This window comes from Melopsittacus undulatus, chromosome 13 (assembly GCF_012275295.1).
Source record: "Melopsittacus undulatus isolate bMelUnd1 chromosome 13, bMelUnd1.mat.Z, whole genome shotgun sequence".
In the NCBI taxonomy this organism is placed as follows: Eukaryota; Metazoa; Chordata; class Aves; order Psittaciformes; family Psittaculidae; genus Melopsittacus; species Melopsittacus undulatus.
The window spans coordinates 10,796,459-10,820,364 of record NC_047539.1 but is presented as its reverse complement, the minus strand read 5'-3'; the positions used below and the strand labels follow the sequence as shown (position 1 = coordinate 10,820,364).

General features: G+C 47.1%; 1 protein-coding gene across 1 annotated transcript in view; it reads left to right on the top strand.

The window, feature by feature from the left end:
* The first annotated feature begins 9,177 nt into the window (after nt 1-9,177).
* Nucleotides 9,178-23,906, top strand: part of RNF43 (ring finger protein 43) — a 48,760-nt gene continuing 34,031 nt past the window's right edge. The window contains exon 1 of the mRNA XM_031043104.2: nt 9,178-10,961. Within this exon, the coding sequence (XP_030898964.2) occupies nt 10,725-10,961 (237 nt within the window). The 5' untranslated portion in view covers nt 9,178-10,724. The remainder of the gene's footprint in view (nt 10,962-23,906) is intronic.

The window sequence follows — 23,906 nt, the reverse complement described above, 5'->3', positions numbered from 1 at the left end:
GCTTTGCGCTGAAGAGAGGAGCAGAGAGAACTGACAGAGTTGGGTTCGGTGCCGTGAGAGCGCTGGAGGCGGAGGGCGCTCTGCGGTCCTGCCGTGGTTTGTGCCGTTGGCAGCAGCAGCAGCAGCAGGGTCTGGCCTTGCCGGTTTCCCGGGGCAGAGGGATGGAGCTGACGGGGCTTGAGCAGTGTGAGCCGGAGCCTCTGTACCAAAGGGGGTTGAGGCGACGTCGGGGCTGTGGGGCCGGGAAGCGGCTGAAGGGACGGCAGCGCTCAGGGGCCGTCGGGCGCTGGGGCCGCTGCAGGCCATGGAGGGACAGCGGCTGCCGGCGCTGCCGACCACAGGCACTTCCCGGCCGAGCTGTGGCAGCGGCTGAACAGCCCGAGCTGCGGCTCCGTGCGCTGGGATGCCCGTGGCGAGGGGCTGCTCATCGCCCAGCGGCTCTTGGGAGCTCAACCTGTACGGCTTCCGTAAGCTGGGGCCGGGGCCCTGCAGGGCTGCCGGGGGGCGATGCCGGCAGCTCGGCCGGGCCCCTGCTCCACTTCCACAGCCCCATTTCCGCCGCGACCGCCCCGACCTCCTCGTCCTGCAGGTGCCCAGCCCCCGGCCCAGCGCTGCCAGCGCCTGCTCGGCACGGCGCTGCACGGGGAGCCGCTGCCGGGCCCGGTGAGCTGGGCTGGGACCCGGAGGGTGGTGCCGAGCGCTGGGGGCCATGGGGTTGTAAATCGGGAGTCGGAGCTGAGGGGAACCTGAAGAACGTTACTGCTCCGTGCCCGGCAGTAGGGATGCTGCTACCTCAGCTGTTGTTAAAGGGGTGTGAAGCTGTGGCTCCTGTGCAGTGCCAAACAGAGCATCCCGTCAGCAAAGGAGAAAAGACGTGGCATTGGGATTTCTGCCAGGAGTCTCCATGAGCTAATGGGTTGTGATTAAAACCCAAAGCCTAATGGTAACCCCAAACTCCTAGGCCTACAGTAACACTTACCCTAAACCTAAATCATAACACTAACCCTAATCTTGACCCTAACACTAAATCTAACCCTAATCCCAACCCTAACCCCTAAACCTAAGCCTTACCCTAATGTCCCCTAACCCTAACTCGAACACTTTACCCAAACCCTACCCCTAAACCTAACTCTAATGGCCTCAAATGCTGTCCCTAATGGCTCATAACCTTCGTCTTATTCCTAACCTTAAAGTGTCAGGGTTATGATCATAATCAAACATTAGTATTATTAATAGCAAAGCAGTGCTTCATGATTCAGTTTTTATTGTAACGTCCTGTCTGCTGTAGTTCACAGCACTTCCTGAATTCCTCATGCTTGGTTTAGTCTGGTGCCACCCACTTTGATTTATAGCACATTTCTAACTCCTGATCACTTGTTAGTGGACGTTTCAGGGGACTGAATGGTCAGAGGCAGGTGTGTGTTGTCACAGCACTGCTGTGCCTGTTATGGTACTGGATGTTCAGGGGTAAGAATAAAGTCTGTTTGTGGATGAAGAACATTGGAGCAAAGGTGGTGATCCCAAAGAACATTGTGGAGCCTTGGCTCCTCATCCTGCCTCGCAGTGCCAGTGAAAAGTGCTTTCCTTAGCCCCTGTTTCCCTTTGTTTTGCAGGACTGGTGACTGGAGGACAGGCTCCTCAACCTGGTGGTCCAGAGAGCTTCTGTTACTGGGACAAAGCGACCTTGTGCCAGAACCCGGTGCTTTCGTGACAGAGCCTTTCCAGCAGACTGGGATCCCTTCCAGAGCATGGCAGGGCTCTCTGGGGCTGCTGCCAGGGCACGGGGCTTCCCCAGCTCTTCCAGGCCCAGGGGCTCCCTTTCCCGTCCTGCACAAGTGTTCCACAGAGGTCACGTACCCTCTGCAGACTGTGTTCTCGCTGCAGCGAGGGGCTCCAGCTGCGGCCGCTTCCCTCCCGCAAGGCAGCAGCCGCGGTCTCCAGGGCAGTGCTCGCAAGCCCCCATGCGACGGGTATGGCCAAAGTTCTGCACTTGCTGCTCAAGGAGTTATTGACAAGTGATGCTGGAAATGGTTTTCTCCAGTGTCTGTCCCCATGTGTGTGTGTCAGGTGAAAATTAGACAGCAAGTGTAAAGTCTGGAAAAGGAAGGGAGACTGTGAAAGGCCAAAGATGCTCTGGTTTGTGTTCCTGTCCTTGGTCCAGCTTCTGAGGGTCCCCTGGTGATTTTCCAGAGATCCCCTCTTTGGAGGCTCAACGACAAGGAGAAAACCAATTGGTCACAGACAGTCAGTGTTAAGCTAACTTGTATGGGGGTTTTTCCACCTCCCCCATGTTGTGTCCTACAGAGGGGGTGAAGTTTCCCATCCGTAGCTCGTACGGGCAGAAGTGTGTCTCTTTTTTGGCAATCCCCAGATCTCCATTGAGGCCGAGCCATCGTGTTTGATGGGAGGGGCTGTATCTTTCCCTTCATTTGCTCAGTAAATGATGATTTATTTCATAAGCTGCCGTTCATCCCCCTCTCGTTAGCGTTCAAATGAGACCCCTGTTCCCTGTCCCATACTTGATAACAGCTGGTGACACAATGTGCTTTAGCTGCTCATTTCTTGTGCTCTGATGGGTTCATTAATGGCAGAGACAGAAGAGCTCAGAAATGTCTTCTCTGCACTTCACAGGGTAGGACAGAAGTGTGGGAGTGCAGCAGGTATGTTTGTGGAATCTCGATTCAATTGGTAGACTTGAAGTATTCCAAATAAACTGACACCTTTGCCTTTGCTAACACTGCCCATCAGTAAGGATTATCTGTCCTGCCAGGAATGCCTTTACTCTGAGGATACATTTGCAAGTCAGCAAAAAATCATACCTGCAGAATACAGCTTCAGCTACAAAGCTGCTTTCTGGAATCAGATCAGTGTTTAATTGTGAGTGTGAACACGCAGGCCCTTCCTGCGTGAATCCTGTTTCTGTGGTATGTTGTGATGAGACAGTCAAGCGGCCAAATCTAAAAGGTGATGTTAAGCTCTAGAAGACCGTGACCATGAAGTTTCCCTGAGTGTGTAGATCAGTTTTACTCTATATTTTTGTAATCTGCATGCACATGTGTCAGAATCAATATGTTTTAGGGTGAAGAAATCAGTCTTGCAATCACTGGGGAGGTCATCACCCATTTCAGGCAGTGAGTTTACTCTGTGGTCAGTGCAGTGTTTAATCCAAGTAAGCAATAGAAGTGTGCACACTGGACCCCCGTTCTGGCAGTCTGATCTCTGTGTTTGAATGGACCGCAGGGTTCTGGGCTTGTGGCAGGAAGGAGAGAGGTTTGGGAATGGACCTGCGGGAGAAAGGGCAAGTCCTGGGGTTTCCCAATGCCCATTTGAGAGCAGCACTGAATGTGTCAGGGGCAGTGGCTGTCATGCAGGTGAGGTGTCAGGGCAGCAGCATCGTGGGTGTCCTCATTGCTGGAGAGGTTTTTCCTGTCTAAGTGTTATGTTTGGCTGCACCAGGATTTGCTTTAGTTCATGAGTCTCCGTTTATCTGAAGAATGTCCTTGCCTGCACAACAGGTGATTCTTGAATGGTACAGGAATCCTGGAAGCAGCTCCACTTGTCTGTCCCAGACAGCTTGCAGCAGTTGGTACAGTAGACAGTGCTTTGCTTGTGGATCTCACTGAGCTCTGGCCAATAATCAAATTACCTTATGGGCACTGTGGGGCAGGCACTTCCCCAAGGTTCTGTTGAGGGATGCAGGCAGCTCCAGCATTGCTCATCCTGCCCTGCGTGTGTATTGATCGTCAGAAACCACTTGCACAGCCCGTAGAAACAGCAATACCATGAGGTCTGACTGATCAATCACTGTGTGGTTTTGGTATAAACATTCCCTGTCTGTTGTTTCTCCCAGAGCCCAGCAGGGCAGCCACCTTCTGCAGGTGAATGCCTGCCCTCTGGAGGGGCATCTGCTCAAGAGAAGATGATGGAGGAATTCGATTTTGAAGCCGTACTTGATTTTCTGGATGAGATGCTTTCACCACCCAATGCCGAAACAGTGCCATTGGAACCTGTGGAGAGCGAGAAGTCAGCCCCTCTGTCTCTCAGAAGTCAGCCACTCCTGGTTAACAGTGGGAACAGCGACACCCCTTCTGTCACTGGGGAAAGTGAGCTGGCACCTGTGACACCTGCAGCGGCAGAGACATCATTTCTGATGGAAGCAGCTCAAGCATGAACTGCTGCAGAAGGCTGTGATGGAGAACTTGTCTTTGCTCCCGATGACACTGCATGCGTAGAACGTGCCGCTGCTGCTGAACTGGCCCTAGAACCTGTGGCCCCACAGGAAGCCCCTGAAGCAGGGAGACAACAGGTGGATCAGTGCCCAGCTCAAGGCCCTGGGATGTTTGCTCTGGAAGGACTGTTCAGTGCAGAGCAGGTAAGGGTGAAAGGGAGGTAAATGTGCCCAGGAATGGAGAGGTTTAGCTCATCGCTCCTGAAACGTGGGTTCTGGCTGGCGAAGGCAGTGGCCTACAGTCCTCCTTCCTCCTCCTAGTTTTTATGCCCAGGAATTGTGGTTCGAGTGTCAGGCAAAGGCATTGCTAGCCAAAGGGATTTCACAAGACCTTCTGAGCAGTCTTTGTGCCATACACACAGAGAGCACATGTCCAAGAAGAAGGAGCACAGTGCAGTGGGTATCGTGCAGGAGCAGGAGGTGTGTTGGGGGATCCTGGCTCTCCCCAGAGCATTCCATTTCTGTATTTGCACAGGCCTTTCGGGCTCTTATGACACAACTTTGTCAACAAACGTGGTTGTATTTCTATTACTGTGCACAGACATTGCCTTTTGTATGCGTAACACTGAGTAACGACAGACTCGAGGTAGGGAGTGTGAGGTTTGGCATCAGTGGTACCTCCTTCACAAGTGTGATGAGCTTTTGTCTGCTGTAAACTCACATGCAGCAGTTGTCAAAAGCTTTATTTTGCCTGACTAGAAGGAAACATTGCAGGCTCTGAAGAATCCTTCAGCTTCAGGCTGTTGATTCTATAGGCTATTTGCAGAAGAGACTCATACTCTAGAAGAGGTGATAGAGAGAAGGTCTTTCTGTCTACAGATGAAGTCCAAGCGCTTTACTTTGGGCTTTGACCTCCTCAGTGGAACAGAAACATCCCTTGGCTGGTTGGCTTTTTTCCTGTCCCTTTTTTCCCCTCCAGAGTTTTGCCACATGGCCATGGCAATGGAGCAGCTCAGGCAGTGGTTACCTGCAGAATAAATGTGGAGCAGCAGCAGAGGGCTCCAAAAAGCAAGCAACGCAAGTTGCTGCTGGAGTTCTTGTAGCTTATTTGTCAAGTGTCCATCTGGGGAGAAGAACAGTTCCTGGTTTGTCCCTGCAGCCATAACAAGAAAACGTTGGGGGATCTTGGGTTTCATTTCCTTGTCTCTGTGTTTGTTTGGTGTTTTTTAAAGGAGAATACTGGTGTTTGGTGGGACTCGGTGACAGAAGAGAGACAATTGACTTCAGGAAGTGAGGCAGTGAGCAAAGCTGTAGAAGAGCCAGGGTGACCTGTCAGACCTGGCTGCAGGAAAAGAAGACACAGCTGGGACGAGGGTAAGTCCCTGTGAGAGACTCTCCATTGTTTAGAGGTGGCCGAGGCAGCTGCTCTGAACCTCTTCCAGAAAGGGGAGATGAGAAGAGCTGAGGTATTGTCTGCAGTGTAAGTACCTCGGGAAGGGCCTTTGGTTGTAGAAGCCCTTGGTGTCCTTCCCAAGGTGTGGCTTTGGATATGCTGGTGCTAAGTGCCCTTCTGTGGAAAAGGGTAAAAATGAGATATGTCGCTGAAAGCTGAAGTTGTGGGGGTTGTGTCAGACCCTGGATGTCACAATACACAACACTGACATGAAGTCCAGAGATACGTTTGCTGGAGGGTGACAGTGCCACAAAAGAAACACTGCCTACTGAGGTGACTGTTGAAGCGAGAGGGCAAACCCCAGCACGCTGATGAAGTCAGTGCATGAGTCCAACCTTTTGGCTCAGATCACGGAATCGATCTTGTACCAGTCTGCTGATACTCGGGCAGAAAGACATGAGACAAACAAGCAGCAGAAGAGCTGAGGCCAGGCAAGTCACAAACCTACAGGTGACACCCCAATGGCCCCAGGTTAGAGAGACGTAAGAGGACCCAGAGAGTCCTCTGGGCCCATCCTGGATGAGAGGCTGGTGCAGCCTGCAAGTCTTGTGGGAAGCCATTTCCCTCTCATCTGTTCATGCAAGAGCTGATTGCAGAGTTTGAAGAGCTGTTGCTCACTTTAACGGGTAGTCCCTAGGTTCCAGATGCTGATGCTAGTTAAGAATGCAGCTCCAGATGCCTGTCCTTTTCAAACCATTCAGTAAGGAGAAAAGTCTTCCTGTCAGGAAGCTGAGAGGCAAGGTTGGATGCCATGGTGAGAGCAGACAGGCTTCTGTTTCAAATGCAGAACTGAGAGTTCTTGCTCAATGACTGCCTGGTGGCACAGACCCTTTCTGCAGCTAGCACCAGGGTTTGATAGCAGTTGATGTTTGGCAGCTGATGTCCATGGTGGCAAATGCAGAGATCAAGAATGGAGCTTGAAGGATGGGAGCACACTTTGTTTTTTGCTGTGTTTCTATTGACAGCTTTGAGAGGTTGGAAGAATTCCTGTTCTAAAGAGCCAGCCTCACTTTCCCAAGTCAGGGGCTGCCTTTGGGCCAGATTTTCCTGCACCGGATGGCAGCACAGTTGCTGTGCATGCTGCCAAGTGAGGCGGAGGCAAGGCCTGAGACTGACTCGGTGTTCCTTGCTTCCTAGATCCCCAGGAGCTGGGAGATGGAGCCTGCAAGCGAGGCTGCTTTGTGGAGGAAGGCACTGGAATGAGGAGGGTGTGAACATGTGGGTTCCCTCCTGAGAGTGCAGTGGCAGCAGCGCTCCGCACACAACTGGCACCTGCGATGGGGCTCACACCTCTTCTGCATATTTGTGAACATGGAAGATATTTATAGCTTTATAGCTTTATTTGTATCTTCAGATGTTATTTATAGCTTTATTTATGACTTTGTGTGTTATTTATAGCTTTATGGATAAGTTTATGGTTATTTATAACTTTATAGTTATATAAATTACATAAAGTTATATAAAGTTATATATAGTTCTATAGTAATATATATCCAAACGATTCATTTCTTGGATACTGTATTTATAGCGATAGTCGATTTTAAGGTTTGACTAGCTGTGCCTCTGTCTGGATGGGATGACAAGTGATGAAGTCTTAGTACTAGAATATTTTAGTATGCTAATTTGGAGTGGGATCTCCTGCGGTACAGCACTTAATGTTTACACATGCGGGTAATGCATAGGCTTAAGTAAGTTCTGTGATAAGACATTTTTAGCTCTGTTCTTGTTGAGGGGAAGAGGGAGGGATTTGTTTCACCTGGGGATGTTGCTCTCTCCCTCTGCTCAGGAGCAATCTGCAATAAACTGGATTTCTTAACTGCAGTGGGAGTTGCGTTTCTGTTGTTTCTGTTGTAATTCCAAATGATGGAGTGTCCCAGTTGAAACAAAGGCTTCCCATTTCAGTCAGGGTTGCTGCCACTTTAACCACCAGATAAATCTACACAAAGGTAAATTGAAGTGAGGTCAGAGGTGTATGTGTATGTGAGGGTTTCAGTTCAAATGCTGCTATATATTTCTGTGCACTTAATGTAACCCGAAGAAGGGAGAATGAAGCATGGATACCAAAATGGGGACAGGGAAGGACACTGGCTACACAGACACTGTCCTCTGTGCTTTTCACTTCAGCAGGTACAGCCAAGCTGCAGTGATCATGTGGATCTGTTCAGTGGTGGAAACCATCTCTCCGACTTACCCCAGCACTACCTAAAATGCCTCTTGAATTTGATTTGTTTCCTGTTCAGTGGTCAAAGTGCAGAGTTGCCAACTTGTAACTGCCTCTGCTTCTTTCAAGCAGAGAGCAGGAATCCCAACTGCCTCTGAGGAAAAGGAGCTGGGTTTAGAAAGAAAACAGGGTTAGGAAGAAGGTGGCTTTGGGTGGGCTTTTAACCCCTGGATGCCTTGGGCAGCACCCGTCTCACCTCTTGTCTAAGAGATCTGTGGTGTTCATGAGGAAGAAGAGTTTCAAAGTGCAGAAATGCAGAGGGGTGTTCCAGCTAAATGAACATGTCTGATAAATCCTGCACCTCAAGAGCTGAGGCTTTGTGTGTGTGTGGGGAGGAGCTGTGAGGATGTTTGGTTCTACTGACGAGGCAAAGGACTTTATGCTGTTGTGATGTCCCAAATTCTTTGCTAATGGTTTGTCATCTCTGTGGGAGGAAGGGGAATAAGGACCCTTTCCTGCACTTGGATATGTCAGCCTCTGGTTTTGTGAATCCCAGCAGCGCAAGCAAAGCTATCATCACCTGAAGAGCCTGTGCTTCCCTGGACTCTGCTTCTTTTCCACACTGGGTACACCCAAGATGACTTTGGGAAGAGAAGGCACCTTGCTTCAGATTCTTCCCCACCATCTACCGTGATGAGCTTACAGAGAGCTTGTAATTAAGCAGATGCTCAGGTAAACTACTCCTTCAGGTCAGTGTTCACATTAGACAGGTGCTACGGAAACCTCACAACAGCCTTCCAAATACTTGAAGGGGCCGCCAAGAAACCTGGAGTGTCCTTTAAACAAGAGGTTGTCGGGACAGGAAAAGGGGGAATGGAGGAGACTGAGATGAGCTCATATACACAAGCTGTTCCCTGTGAGGGTGCTGAGGCGCTGGCACAGGGTGCCCAGAGCAGCTGTGGCTGCCCCATCCCTGGCAGTGCTCAAGGCCAGGTTGGACACAGGGGCTTGGAGCAGCTGCTCCAGCGGAAGGTGCGGGTGAGGCTGCCCCGGCACCGGGTTCCCCCTGACCCCCCGGGCCGGGGCCGCGCTGCAGGCGGGCGGTGCGGCGGGAGGGGGAGCCCGAGGCCCCGGCCGCGGCTCCGGCGGCTCCACCCTCGCTGTGTGTCCCAGGTAGGAGAGCGCGGCCGCCACCGCCCCGCGGGCCCCGCCGCTCCGCTCCGCCCCTGCTCGGCCGAGGAGCGGCCTCCGCGGAGCCGGTGTCCGGCGGCCGCAGCCCCCGCCGGGCCCGCAGCCGCCCCCGCCGCCGCTCCCGGCCCGTTCCGGCCCGGCCCAGCCCGGCCGCCGTCCTCCGCCGTGCGCCCTCAGCCGCTGCACGAACCTTCCCGAGCCGCTTCGGCTCCGTCCTCGGCTCGGCGGCTGCTGCGGACACGGCGCCTCCAGCCGGGCCGGCCCCGGAGCTCGCTCTCGGCAGCAGCCTTCGTTCGTTCCGCTTGGATCTCGCTGGAGCCTCTCTCGGGCTGCGGAGCTCCGCTCGCACCTACCTACCTGCCTGCTGCCAACCGACGGGAACCAGCCCTCGCTCTGCTCTGAGCCCTCGCCTTTACTGGGAACACCACAGCTTTTAGTTTCTAGTTGTGGATTTAAGACCGTCACCGGACCCACGCGCTTTTCTCAAGCTACTGCAAATCGCTTTTGCCCAGGATTTACCGCAGCGTTTCCCGGCCCCGGCTGGCCTCCAGCCGGCAGCAGCCCAACAGCTCGGCCGAGATTTTCTCCTTGCTTTTTAATTCCAATCGCTTTTTTCTCCCCATTGCAGCAATCACTGTAACTTCGTTTTAACTGACACCATCCTCTGCCCGCATCGTCCCAGCTATGAAGTCTCCTCCTAGAAACGTTTCGTGGGACCCGCGCACAGAGCAGGGATCTTCATTTCTTATTCTGTGGGGCCTTTAATTGGATTCTTCTTCATGTGCGTTTGGAAGTGGCTGCCCAGAACTAGTGGGGGAGGAACCATCTACGCTGTCACTTTGTGCTTCATACCCATTTGGCATCCAAACTTTTGAAGTGTTTTGGGGGCCTTTTTTTCCCTGGCAACTTGAAGCTATGAGGAAAAGCTCTGTGCTTTATTGATTATTTTTGGTAACCTCACTCACACTCTGGGTCTGGATGTGGATTGCCGGGAGAGAGGTAAAGTTGAGCTCCAGATTTGAATGAAATGCTTGTGGCAGGAGAAGGATGGAAGGGATCAGCTGTGCTTGCAAGAGAACGGCACTGGGGCAGATGTTCTTTTCACCGTAAGTCCAAGGAATCCCTTCTGCATTGTTTCTTGGAAGACTGGTAACTGCCGACAACAGCGAAGGCAGAGAGCCTGAGCTGCCTCTGTGGGAAATGCTGGCAAGAAGCTGAGAGGTCTCTCAAGGGTGTTTGGGATAGACTTTTTGGACCTGTGGATCTTTCTAACACTTGGTCAGGAGACACAAGAACACCATGTCTGCGGCGAGACCTCCCTGTATTTCATTTCTGTGGGACTGACAAGTTTCTCATGCTCCCTGGTGTTCCTGTGTATCTGAACTGATTTCTTGCTTGCAACCTGTTCCTTTGATCTTTCCTGATTTCTGTGCTGGGGGAGGGACTCACAATTTAGGATATATATTCTTTTTTTAGCCAGTTTGTTGGTTTAAAACATGCCTTTGAGCTCCCAGCGGCCTTTGAGCACGTGGCACCAAGGAAGAGAGGTGCTTATGGTGAGACCCGGAGCAGTGTCCTGGTGAGCAGCGCTGGTGCTGACTGAGCCTCTTTCCTCTGTCTCCTGCCTTCCTGTCGCTGGGCCACACGCTCGGAACCCCGACAAGCTTTGCCCACGGCTGGAGCCCTCCGCAGGGTGAGGACGCGTTCCCGAGCGGTATGTGTGGCCGGAGCCCGCTGCTGCAGCTGGTAGCATGAGTGCTGGCCCCCCGCTGCAGCTGGCTGTCCTCTGGCCGTGGCTGCTCATGGCTACCCTGCACGCAGGGCTCGGCCATACAGGGCTGGCACTAGCGGGGGCCGTCGAGTCGGAGAGGTCGGCAGCGCAGAAAGCCATCATTAGAGTGATCCCCCTGAAGGTGGAGCCCATTGTGCTGGAAGGGGAGTTCGCAAACGTTGCTGAGGTGACTCCAGCCGAAGGAAAACTGCTGCAGGTAAGAGCAGCCATATTCAATCCAGCTCCATTTGCCCCACTGTTCTGCGCTGCTCCTCTCTCCCTTTTTCTGTACTTGCTGTTTTAGCACCCGGCTCAATGCGTTTGGTTTTATTTTCCAGCTGCAGCAAGTAGGCATTTCTGACATGAACTGTCCACCTGTGCATGTTGTTCCTTTGTGTTCCTGTCCCTCAAGTCGTGCTTGCTTCTGCGAGGGGGACAGGATGATGCATATGGCTGCTTCTTCGTTTGGGCTCAGTCTGTAGGCGCGCTTGTGTCAGTGTTGAATTTTGGATATGGTTGGTTGATTCCTCACAGGTTACTGCATATCTTACTTGATGTGCTAATGCTGAGTGTGTGGAGGCACAGGTGGGACACTGAGCACCTGACAGAAAACAGGGGTTTATAATTTGTGTGTGTGTGTGTGGAATCCAACAGTTTTTCTGCACACTTCTGCTGGTGTTTGAGCCTGTGGTACAGCTAAAATACACACACAGGCTTTGCCCACCTCAGTTACAGACCCTGCTCATTGTTGTCTTCTGTACTGCCCGTACCTGAATGTTGAATTGTGCCCATAGAGCAGCTCCCGTGGTGTCAGCACCAAATGTTTTTATAAGTGAAATTAATGCTGGTTTCTGACCTGTGCTAAGGAGAAAGCATCTGACCATCCTGCCGTGAGGTGCAAACACTGCCAAAAGACAGCTGGTCATGAACAGACCGACCTCCTGCCTGGGACAAGTTTTGAGCTCAGGTTCTTGAGAATAGCCTGTGTTAATATTGAATCTTCATTTTTGCATAGCTTTTTCCAGTCTTGACTTCCCAAATGTGGAATGTTGTAATCTCAATCAAATTTGTAGCTGGGAAATTTAAATGAAGGTAAGGAATTGTGCATATTCTTGTATGACATACAGTCAGGCCAGCTTTAGAGGATGGTCACCTGTCTGCAAGTGGGAGCAGGCAATGTGTGACATTTATGAAGCCTGGTTTTTCCGCTCCTTTTCCACTACTCAGAACAAAAGCTGTGCTGTAAAACTATATTGCCAGGCTAGAAAAGAATCTTAGCCAAATGTACTCAAGGTCCTGTTCGGTCGTGAGGCAACGTCCAGGAAAGTCAATATTTATTCCGTACAAAAACTACAGTGGTGTTGCAACTGAGCACAAAGTGTAGAGCATGGACCTTTCTGAAAGGAGAAGGTGGTAACTTGGGTTGTGGGATGTGTGGATGTTTTTAACCAAATCCAGTGCTACGTGATCTGATTTTTGTCTCATTGGCTGTTGCAGCAACACAAATGAGGCATTTTGAGTGCTGAGCCCTGAGTAGTGTCAGATTTACAAATGGACTTCATGCTTTAAAACTCATCCTCAGAATGAGAGGGCTGGGGAAACGCTAATCTAATCTGCTGAGTTTGTGTACACAGATACTGACCTGCGCTGTATATGTTTTTAGGCCTTGGTTCCACCCCTGTGCATCCATAGGTGATCATTCCTATTCCATATCCCACTGAATCCAGTGCAGAAAATCACTCTGTTCTGGTTTCAGGTGGCAGCACTGGGATCAGGGGGTCAGGCTGTGCCTGCTGCAGCAGGATGTTTGTCTGGTGCCAGGCACGGTGTTCTGGGAAGGCTTAGTCAAGTGTGCCTGTGACCTCTCGTGTATGTTGTATGGTGTAGTATCTAATTCTGCACTGGGGTGCAAGATAAGTAAGAAATTAACGGGAGGAACCATTTTTAGGTTGCATTTAAGTAGTTGAATATTAAATACACCTGAATTAATTAGGTTTTATTGGGACATCTCATTTTACATGTGGTCATCAGCATTCCAATATTGCAAAAATGTTAGGCCATGTGCTCAACTTTAATGTCATTGGAACTCTCACCTGCCTGTTCACACCTGCCTGCACAATTGGTTCTTTATATGCCATTCACATATGTAACATGATTATCTTTGAGGTTAATGAGTTGAGAAGTCTTGGCTTTAAACCATTTTTTGCATAGATCTTCTTGGTTGTGTCTGTAAGATGCCATCAATTCTCCTGCCCATCACAGGAGAACAGAAGCTGCAGAGCTGAGCTTAGCAAAGCAGAGTGGGTGGTCCAGTCCTGGTTTTGGAGCAGTGCTCTCTTATTTCAGTGGTATAATAGGATTGCTTAAGGATAATTGGTGCAGAGTTAGCCCTATATTCAAGTAAAGTTCTCTTTAACTTATAATTATCTTCAGAGTGTTCTGGTCAATATATTTTTAGAAATGCATTCTTCATGTAATATAGAAAATCCTGCATGGAAGTAGTGGAGCCTCAACCAAATGTACTTCTACCAGAACACTTTCATGGTTTCATTTCTCTCGCTGCTGTACTCTCTAGGATCATCTATAGACATGGACTTTGATCACAGTGTGTTCTGTTCTTAGAAGCTAACTTGAAAAGTATCTTCTTTACCTATATCAAAAGAATCCCTGTGTCGAGCTCCTTCTCACACCCCTCTCCGATGTGGCCAGTTCTGCTGGGAGGTCTGTGGATTTCCTGGCTTGCAGTGGTGGGTGAGCAGGTGGATCCGCAGCACTGCCCAGGACCTGGCTGCTGCCTGCCCCTTCCAGTTCAACCCAGGCAGCATTACCTCTGGCACTCTGCTCCATGCGGGATGATGCAAAGGCAGAGGAATTTCTCAAGCAGGCAGAGACACTTAAGGCTTTATAGGTCAAAAAACCAACACCTCAGACTTCTTACAGAAATCATCTTCAAGCTTGTTCAGAGCTCAAGCTTGTTCAGATAGTACATGCTCTGAGCATTAACTATTGCTTAAACCAGGAAAAGTAGTGTTGTGAAGCAGTCTCCAGTTTCCAAATAGCTGGAGCTTTAGATCTCTGCTGAGCCCTCTGCAATAGTTTGGACTTCTTCTGAAAAGAGTCCAAGGGAAGAAAAGATGGAAGAACCAAACCTTTCAGACAAGTAGGTTGGAAGGAGCATGTTTAGGTCTTACTGATAGCAGGCAGCCCTGTGCAGTGAAGGACTCACCATGCCCTCTGAATTGCAGTTCCTAGAGTCATTTGCAGATCAACTCCCTTTAAGATGATAAATAATGACATTTTCACAGCCTCTCCTTCTGATCTTTATGTTGTTCTGTCAGCTGGTTTTTGAGGAATGAATCTTTGTTTCTTTCTTCCCCATGCCAGTCTCCAGTTGGTACTGGAGAGAGCTGTTGGTTTGAAGATAGATGGGAAAATAAGGAATATCTTGGAAAGAAAAGGAGTGAGCTACTGTCGAGACTTGAAAGAAAGAGATGGAAGATTTCTCCAGTTTGAATTGCAACAGAATTGATGTGCAAATGTACTTGTGGATGAAAAAGCCTTTTTATTTGAGAAATAGCTCAGCACTTACAGTTTATTTTGGTAAAGTGCACATGCAATCATACGTCATTGAAAGTGAGAATTAGTATCTCTTTATTTCAGTGTATATAACACCAATCTTGTATGCAAGGGAAGGGTGATGCTGCTAGCTTGTGCAGTGTGGCTGGGATCGTTACAGTCCAGTTCTAGGGATAGTATCCTAGAGACAATGTTAAAAGTTTGGGGAAATTTGCAAACAATGATGTTAAAAAGAGATAGTAAATACAGCAGTTTGAGTTTATCTATAAAGAAGGCAAAGTGATCCTCAATCACTGATCACCTTACATGCCTATGTGTAAGAAAACCACGTAGATACATAGAACAGCAGAATAGTCTTATTTATCAGGCAAAAGTATAGAACAAGTGTTCTCAAATTACATTATTTTATCACAAGTTCCACAACACTGCTTCATTTCTGTATAATTACAGTTCTATGAGTGATTGTAGGAGAAAGCAAACTTTCACTTACCCATTTAACTTATTTCTGCAGGGAAAACTTCTGTGAGCACAGGACAAGCTCCTAAAGGCTCTGAATGGCAAACGCAAGAGTTAATCTTTCCTCTCCTCCCCAGAGAAATGAAGGGTTTTTAAAACTTACTTCTTAAAATCAATCTTCTATTTATGGTGGAATGACTGAGAATTACAGGAGGATCCCAAATCATCACTGTTTGGGTGTGTAGACTCTGGAAATCAGACATAGCTATATCCGGAAGAGAAACATGTATATTCAGAACAGTGAAATTAACCCTTGAAATAGTTGCAGTGAACCCCACATGATCATCCTGTAAATGGAGAGTGTTTCCAATGTGGCAATGGCACAACACTGTTGGAGAATTATAATCACCTCCTTAACTGCTTATAGAGGGTTACATTCCCAACCCATAAGAAAGTAAATATATTAGTAGTCTTCTATACTACTACCTCCTGGATCAACAAAGGGATGTGGAGTGCATGATGTTGACAGAGATCAAAGAAGTAGTAAAGTCTAACTAAATGATAATGGAGACTTAAATTACCTGTGAATAAACTGGTCCGATAGCACAATAAGAGTAAGTTCAAAGAAGCAATTTCTGCCTCTTGGAACAGCTAGTACTAGAGTACACAGAAATATATTCTTGACTTCGTGTTAAGCAATGTGCAAGAACTGACTCAAAAGCTGGCAACAACTGAGCCCCTTCTATTGACTGCAGCATAATAAAATTCTTTGCCTAAGTATCAAAAAGTGGAATTCTGACACTAACCTTTAGAACAGGAAATTGAACTAAAGTGCAGCAGTGATATTAATGGCTCTTACAGCTTAAAGAGAAGTATCTTTAGATGTTTAGTGTGAGGTGTCCCTGCCCCTGGCAGGGGGGTTGGAACTGGATGATCTTAAGGTCCTTTCCAACCCGAACTATTCTATGATTCTATGTGGCGTAGGTACTACTCAGGACAGGAAAAGCATATGGAAAAATAGAAAGTATTGTCTCAAAAAGGCAGTAGTAACCCAATACAAATACATTGGTAGGGTTCAAGAAATCATTTTGGCCAAACAGTTCTTTCAAGAACTGGGTGTATAGTATTAGTGTAGGATTGGCATTGTTTGTAGTCTAACCTGCAGTGGAGATTACTGCAGTTCTCCCCTGTGAGGGTGCTGAGGCGCTGGCACAGGGTGCCCAGAGAAGCTGTGGCTGCCCCATCCCTGGCAGTGCTCAAGGCCAGGTTGGACACAGGGGCTTGGAGCAGCTGCTCCAGTGGAAGGGGTCCCTGCCCGTGGCTGGAGGAGCTTTAAGGTCCCTTCCTACCCAAACCAGTCTGGGATTCTATGACTAGCACGGTATTAGTATCAGGATAGGATTTAAGTGTATCTGAAAGGTGAACCATTAAAATCCAGGTACAGAGTACGGAGTCTCAGCTAGACTTACTTAGCTGCTAGAAAAAGCTGAGCTTAGAAGCTTTCTGACCTTCCATTCCTTTGTTTTGAGCACATGCAGAGGCTGAGTTGGAGTTTTGTGTGGTGTGTGTTCTCCTTTCCTGATCAAAAGAAAATGTGTCACGGGAAACTGTTCTCTGTTTAAGGAGGAGTTGGAAGGGCTTTAAACCGAAATCTTCCAGCTCCCCAGTGCCCCATCTGGTGCTGGTCATTGTGCCAGTAGAACCATTTATGGGACATGTAAGCATAGACCCATTTTGACTGTAAGATTTTCATTACCAAAAAGGTCATGGATCTGGAGGTCCAAATAGTTACATGGGGAAGACATAAATAGGAGAAACAAACCCAACTGCAGCAGAGCAAAACTACATGATCAGCAGGGTAAATCAACAGGGCTGGAGTGAGCAAGAGTCAACAGAGGACTTCTGGCCACACACACCCATCCTGGAATATATCCAGGGAGCAAGTGGACATTTCCCAAAGATAAGCTGGCAGAGGGGTGAGATTACAGGAGAAGGGAAGTGAGCCTCAGTCTCTCCAGTTGGTGGTAGCCAGGCTGGACTTATGGGTGGAAGAGTTCTTCAATGGGAGAAATGACTTTGTGTTGTGTGCCCCAATAGAACTGAAGGTTTGATAGGCATTATGTATCTCTCTGTATCTCTGTATCTCTGTATCTTTCCGTGCATAGAGCTCTCAGATATGCCTGATAGCTTTCTCTGGACTTCCCTAGAATCTTACTTAGTCTGAAAACAAGCAAGTATTAAACTAGAAGTCAAAAAAAGTAAACAAGCACCATGGAAAAGGTGCAGTGGAGTTTGATCTTTGGGTCTCTCTGTCTTCAGGATCTTAAACCCTTGTGTTGCAGGGGTCGCCAGGAGTCAAGTACATGGGATTTTGGTTTATAAACAAAGCACAATTGAAAGCCAAACCTCAGTACCTGGGTATATATCACACTTCAGCAGCGTACATTCATATTTTATCACCCTTCCATCCATTCTTGATTAGATACAGAGAGGAGGACAGGGTATAAAGCAGGCGCACATGGTGCGAGTGGTCTTGGTGGTCTCTTCTGTCTTTGAGTTCTGAGATTTTAATGTTTTACTTTTAATACCTGTTTATTTTCCCCTTATTTCACTGTCTGTAAAGAACAGGAAGCATTGTTGTACTGCCTTGCATTTGCCCATAATACTTTCGGTCTGCATTAAGGAATTGTAATCATATCTCATGCTTTGGAGCTTTGGGCTTGCTGCCAACATGGATCAGGCAGAAGGTGGCCAAGAGTTCTCTTGGGACCTTTTCACCTTTACTTTTTAGGGGCATTACCTCAAAAGCAGGTGCTAAAACATACAGGTCAGTGTTCAAAGGCAGTAGAGAGGGTATTGTCTGGAATATGCTTAAGTTGTATTGGTCACTTCTGTGCAGGTTGCCGGATTTAAGGGGAAGATTCTATTCCCCCCTGCAGCCACTCTGTTCAAATGATGCGACATTTTGGGTGTGTTTCCTCTTCCTCTGCAGCTTGAGACATGAATCATCAGCCTAGATCAAGGGATGTATTCTCACCTTGTCACTTCCATGATCCTAAAGGGGCTAGTTAAGGGCATTAGTGGCCCTTTGATCTCTCTTTTGTTCTCCATCTCATTAATTTGGTCTCCAGTGATCAAATGGGTTAATCTGATGTGTATTGCTGTGCTCAGTATCAGGATAGTGGTAGAAATGTAATGGATTGTCACACACAGGAATTCTGACTTGGGAGCTGAATTAATTCCTCTGGCCATAAACTCCGTTTTGTGTTTCTAAAGTCCAGTTTATAATGTTTTTTTACCAAGTTCAGTTGTGACATGTTGATTTCACATGTGAGTAAACCAGTTTGGGGATACAATCTGCTGTTGTTTTGACAAAAGGTATGTGAATTCTAGCTGAACATGACATGAAAGAACAGCAGTTAGATTTCCTACTTCTAAAGCACTTCAGCAGCTGTTGTTCCCTGGGGTCTTTGTTCAACTACATGGATTTGCTCAAGACGACTGGTGTGTTGCTATAGAAGGGATATACACACTGCAGAAACGTGGAGAGAAAGACTGGGATTGAATTTGATCCAGATATCAAAAATAAAGAGCACTTTAGTCCTACTGCAGATGTGAAGCAGTTTTTCTTACAAAGGCCAAAAAGCCCAATAGTACTGCAGAGCAGGTGCAGGGAAGACACTGGAGAAGGATTTGGGGTGATTGCCCCATGGCAGAGCAGAAGAGACAACTAAAAGAGTGAATTCAGGATGTTGGTTCTTTCATTAGTTGAATTTTGTGCAGGATCCTGCAGGATTGCTTAAATATAAGGAACATGAAAGTAGGATATGAAAGTCACATAAGAAGGAGTGCATTGCAGCAAGTCCTGTAACTTCCTGGGTGTCAGTTTGAATCAGAGGCCACTGGCTAGTAAGTCAGCCTCTTTAGACCACCATCCTGCCTAGAAATACAACTTCAGACACCCTGGGTTGACTGTTTTTGTTGAGAGCTAGTGGATGCTGTTTGGCTGTTACTGCTTCAGCCTTGGATCATGTTACTTGCAAAATTATCTTAATAACTTTTACTTACTAAGACAGTTTTATCCCAAAAGAAGTGGAAACTCATAGAGATCCTGAAGACAGAAGAAAGAGTTCCCCCTTTTCCACTTGTCATGCAGTGCCTCAGGTACTCCTTTGTTCCATAAATGCCTTACCTGAGCAGTAGTCCTCATTTGCAGCCATGATGGAGGTGCACATAGGTCCCCAGATGTCAGCGCCAGAGAATTCTGTCCAAACAGTTCCCTAGGGCCATAAAAATGTCTCTGTCCTCCCCATTATCCTCTATTACATCTGACCTCATTCATGTAAGTGTAAGGTGCCCTAAGTCATACATCTCCACTCAGCTGTTCTTTTCCGCTCATCTACTCTCCCAAGTCTCTTTTCTCTTTTATCTTTTACCATTTTCATCTTTCTTTGTGGTCAGAACAATGTTTATTCTTGTTATTTTTCTGGATGTGGTTTTCCTGATCACTACTGGTGCACAAAATGGTTTAGGCTGCTGCCTGGCATTGTTTGCCTCCAATACTTTGCTATCCTCCATTCTTCTCTGTGATCATTTGGTCTTTCCATTATCTCCTTCAGAGCACCTAATCTGTCATTAGATTAAGTGCTCAATTGAGATAATTTCTCCTAATACTGGGATGACATTGTCCCAGCTGTAAATTGCCTTGCAGAATGGCAAGAATTGTACCGTAGGCCACACATCCAGTCTGCCTTTAGAAGTCTAGTCTTCCTAAACAGGTAACTGCCCTTATGGGAGACTTTCTCCAAGGCTATAAACTTCAAGGGTGCAGTCTAGTAAGATGCATCATTTTTTAAACTCAGAAGAGTTCAGGTCCTGCTTACATTCTTTAGGAATCTTATCCCCAATGCCACGTGCAATCATCAGAAGTATCATTCCTCTCCAACAATATCAGCCAATGCTAAATCCTAGAACCTGTGACAAAACCATTATCAGTTGTGTGTATCTGAACCTTCGAGTGCACCTTGCAACGTCCTGCTCCTGTGCATCAGATCCCAGGATATAACCAAAGGATCTTCGTCCTTCCACCCATTTCTATAGGCACGCAGGTGGGGCCAGTGCCACCGCACGCAGTCAATGCTAGGGAGCAATGAGATGTACACTGTTCAACTTAGCAATTTCCTGACCTTTTCTAGGACCTCTGTCACAGGATACCATTGTGGTGGGAGACTGCTTGCTAGCACTGGATATCTCTTCACCCCTCTTTACGTTCCACTGCATTGTGCATGTTGTAGACAACAGAGCCTTCATCTTTGATACCTCCCAGAGTGCTTAGGTAGAGTACATGCTGTTGGGAGTTAGCTTCTCTTTATAACTGTATCTCAATAACAGTCAGATATGCCTGTGGTGGAAATAAGAGCCTCTCTGTCTATTAGAGAAAGTATTTTCTTTTATAGGTATGTTGGTATATATGCTTCTTTCCTTGTCTAGGGAGTGAATCATGGTAAACTGTGAACATGAGGTATTTGCTCAGAAAAAAAAAACCCAGTTGATGTAGAATCATAGAAACATTTAGATTGGAAAAGACTTTAAAAGTCATTGAGTGCCACCATAATCAATGTTTGCCTTGAAACAAAAAGGACCCTGACAGACATCTTAATACTCCAACAAAACAAACAAGAAAACACCAAACCCTCAAGCCATAATCTTATGGCTGTCAGCTGAATTGCTCTACACCAGTAATTTAATGAAGCCCCTAAATATGCAGTGAATGTCCATAAGTATGCTTTTCAGAAAGATCTGTACTACTTAAAGACATCAAATAATAAACCAGTTCATTAATTCTGGGACATAAAATTCTTACCCCCACCTGGTCTTAAGTCAAAAATAGTTTCAGACCCTTCCCTTGCCAGCCTTGCTATTTGCATGTTAAGGTCTTCATGTTCAGGTAATACCAAGTGGGACATCCTGAGGTCCTATCTTTTTTGTCAGAAACCATGGAGCCAGGGAACCCAGTGTGCCTGGTGGGACCTCAGCATCAGGAATACTGTTTTAGCTGACAGACTACAAATGGGGAATGTGGGATAACATAGGAAGGAACATTTCACAGAAGCTCAGGGGTTTGCAGAATTGACTTCCTCGGGTGCCACAAGTACTGGCAATGTATCCCATTGGCCAGCCTGTTTCTTGAATCCCTGGTAACCACATTCTTGGTTCTGTAGTCTGAGGAATTAACTGATACTGTCTAATCCTTCTTCCCTCCAAAGCCTACTGCAGGGTCAGGCAGCAGGCATCAGTGGCTCCTGCAGACCTTGTGGTGGTCTTGTCTTAGACCTCTTGTCCCTACACAGTCCTGCGTTTCAGTGATTCTTGATTGTTCACTGGTGAACAGCAGTGTATAGATTACATCAATGCAGATATCTGAGTAACTGTTTCTGTCCATCTGATTCTCTGACCCTATGGTCCTAAAATTCCACGTGGAACTTTGGTAAATGAGTGTGACCTCCATCCTAGCATGGTACCTTTAACCAGGGCCTCACCATCCTCCAGCACAATAGCATGAACTTGTGTCAGCTTGTTTATTATTCTAACTATGTTCTTGAATGTCTTTCATGGTAGCAGGAAGTTCTGCCAGAGGGTGAGAAAGCTCCACTGCTAAACATTTAGCATCCAGTGTCTTTATTCCCTCTTCCCAGATGAGGTTTCTTATATACTTTCCTGAGGTCATATCGAAGTCTTACTGGAGCCAGAAAATAGCCCGTCTTTTCCTTGCCAGCTAACCCCAGACCTCTATGGACAAAGTGGTATGTGCCCTCAAGATGTCTGATGTCAAGCAGGCCATCTCCTTCCCATCTGCACAGAAGCAAACCTGTCAGGTGGCCTCTGTTCATTTGTAACATCAACTGGGAGATAAAGCAGTGCACTGATACTGGTAATTGCATAACATTGTATCAGGAGATGTTATGATACTGCCTAAGTGTTGGTGCCTCCGGCCATCAGTACATTCCGTCAAAGGTCAAGTTGGATAAGAGCCTCTCCAGGGGATGTCTCCATTCTTGCCATCTGCAAAGCTGGCATGGAACTCCATTGAACTCTGTACCATTGCAGATGCTTCCAGGAATGATGCCAAAATAGGCGGATTGTGGTTTGTGGACTACTCTAAAATGCTTGAAATGCCCCCCCCCACTTGTGGAGGAAGGGAGATTGGGAACTACTGCTTGGAGTTACCTCCTGAATAGGTATGTGGGTTGTCCTTTGAAGAAGAAAAGAAGATAACGTGATAGTAATTGGGCTGGTTTGAAATGTATAGTATAAATCCACATCAACTGCTCACTCTCCTTCCACTAAAGACTTGTGGCTGGGATGAGGTGTAGGCCCATAGGGAAGAGTATATCCCTGCTTACCGTTCTGAATTCATGCATACTGACACCGTGCATCTCCAAAAAGACTGCTTAATGATGGTAAACGTTTTTAATTCTTCCATAGCAGTAATCTGACCCTTGTGCCATGACTTATGAAGTGAGGGGGGAAAGGAGAAATTAAGCTGGCGGTATTTAGGGATGGACAAGCAGTTCTGGGTAAACAAGATGAATGCCAGTATTGAGAAACCTGATGTTTCCATGAAGGCAAATTCCCTTATGTTTATTTAATTCTGTTGACCATGTTAAGAACGTTGAGAGATTTTTTTAATGCCTTATAAACTCTGGTTAAGCATCTGTATGGTGGGTTTCAGTAGGTGGGGTGAAGAGAATTGTAGCTGGTTTGTGAATATCCCTGTGCTTCCCTGAAGTTTATGTAGGACTGGACAAGTCCAGTAGAATCCAGGTGAAAAGCCACTGACACTTTTGGGATGTGTTTATGTAAGCAAAGATTTGAAGGAGATTTAAGGTGACTTTATGTTGAATCGTAACTTGTCTGTGTCCTGGTGGGGAAAACCAGACCATAGTTTGGGCATGTGTTAAGGATTTCCTTTGACCCAGAACAGCAGTTCCTGTGATCTTCAGTCTCTTCAGTCTAAATTGTACTCAGAGAATCACATTTGGCCTTTTGACCACAATATCACACTGGCAGCTTATGTTCATTTGTTAGTTCATCATGATACCATCCTTTAATTGACCTTTGGTTGTTTTCAGAGTCAGTGCTTTCAAGGGTCCGAGTCCCTCATCCTCTGAGGATTTTCTGAGCTCTTTGTTCCTGTATTATATTGGTGCCTGTGACTGTATCTGGATGTAATAAAATGTCCATTGTTCCCATGGGGCCAAGACATCACAGTCGATGGCAAGCTCTGTTTTTGACTGTATTCATGATAGTGCACGTCTTTGTGTTATCTACAGCGAGACTGCCAGAAAGAAGTAATTGAAGTTTCTCCATTTGAGTGACTTTTCCAGTTAAATAAGTAGTTCTTAAATTACCTAATTTCAGTTCCATTTAAGTGATTAAACGTAAGTGATTAGAGCAGGGTGAAGAAAACAGAATGATGTATGTGCATGTTGAATGCCATTCTGATTTATTCTTCACCTGTGGATACTTAAGTGTGTAGTCTTGTCCGTGTGTTTGGAGGCTGGCTGTTACGCATACCTGAATTGTTCAGTAAGAAAGTGTATCTCTACCAGATATTCTCTTCTCTCTTTGGTTGAGAAATGAAATATACTGGTGTAAAGAACTAACTGAAATATCGTATTTATTGAGTGCTTTGTAGAAGTTACTCTGTTACGCTCAGTTGATGCAAAGCCTACTTGAGAGATGTGTTCACCAAGCTTGGAAGACATCTGTGTCATTTGGTCTGTAACGGCTACAATGATAACTTGCAACATAGAAATTATAGTTTTTAACACAAGAAAGTTACTGAAAAAAGATACCTTGTTTGAAGTGCTTGGCTCTGGTGCTGGTGTCTGCACAGAAGGTATCCATGAGCCTGGGGGAGGGGAGAACTTTGAATTTCAAAGTAATTTCTCTTTCATCTTTAGATATTCAGTTGAGTTTTGCCAGAGTTCAGAGTAACTTCAAGACTTCAACCATCTTTCAGATATATTTACAGTGAAAATCTGTTACTTCCACTCAGGCTGCACCTGTAAGCTGATATCCCTGGGTTTCTCTTGGTTTCACTGTTTTGCTTTGTTTTCCACCATGT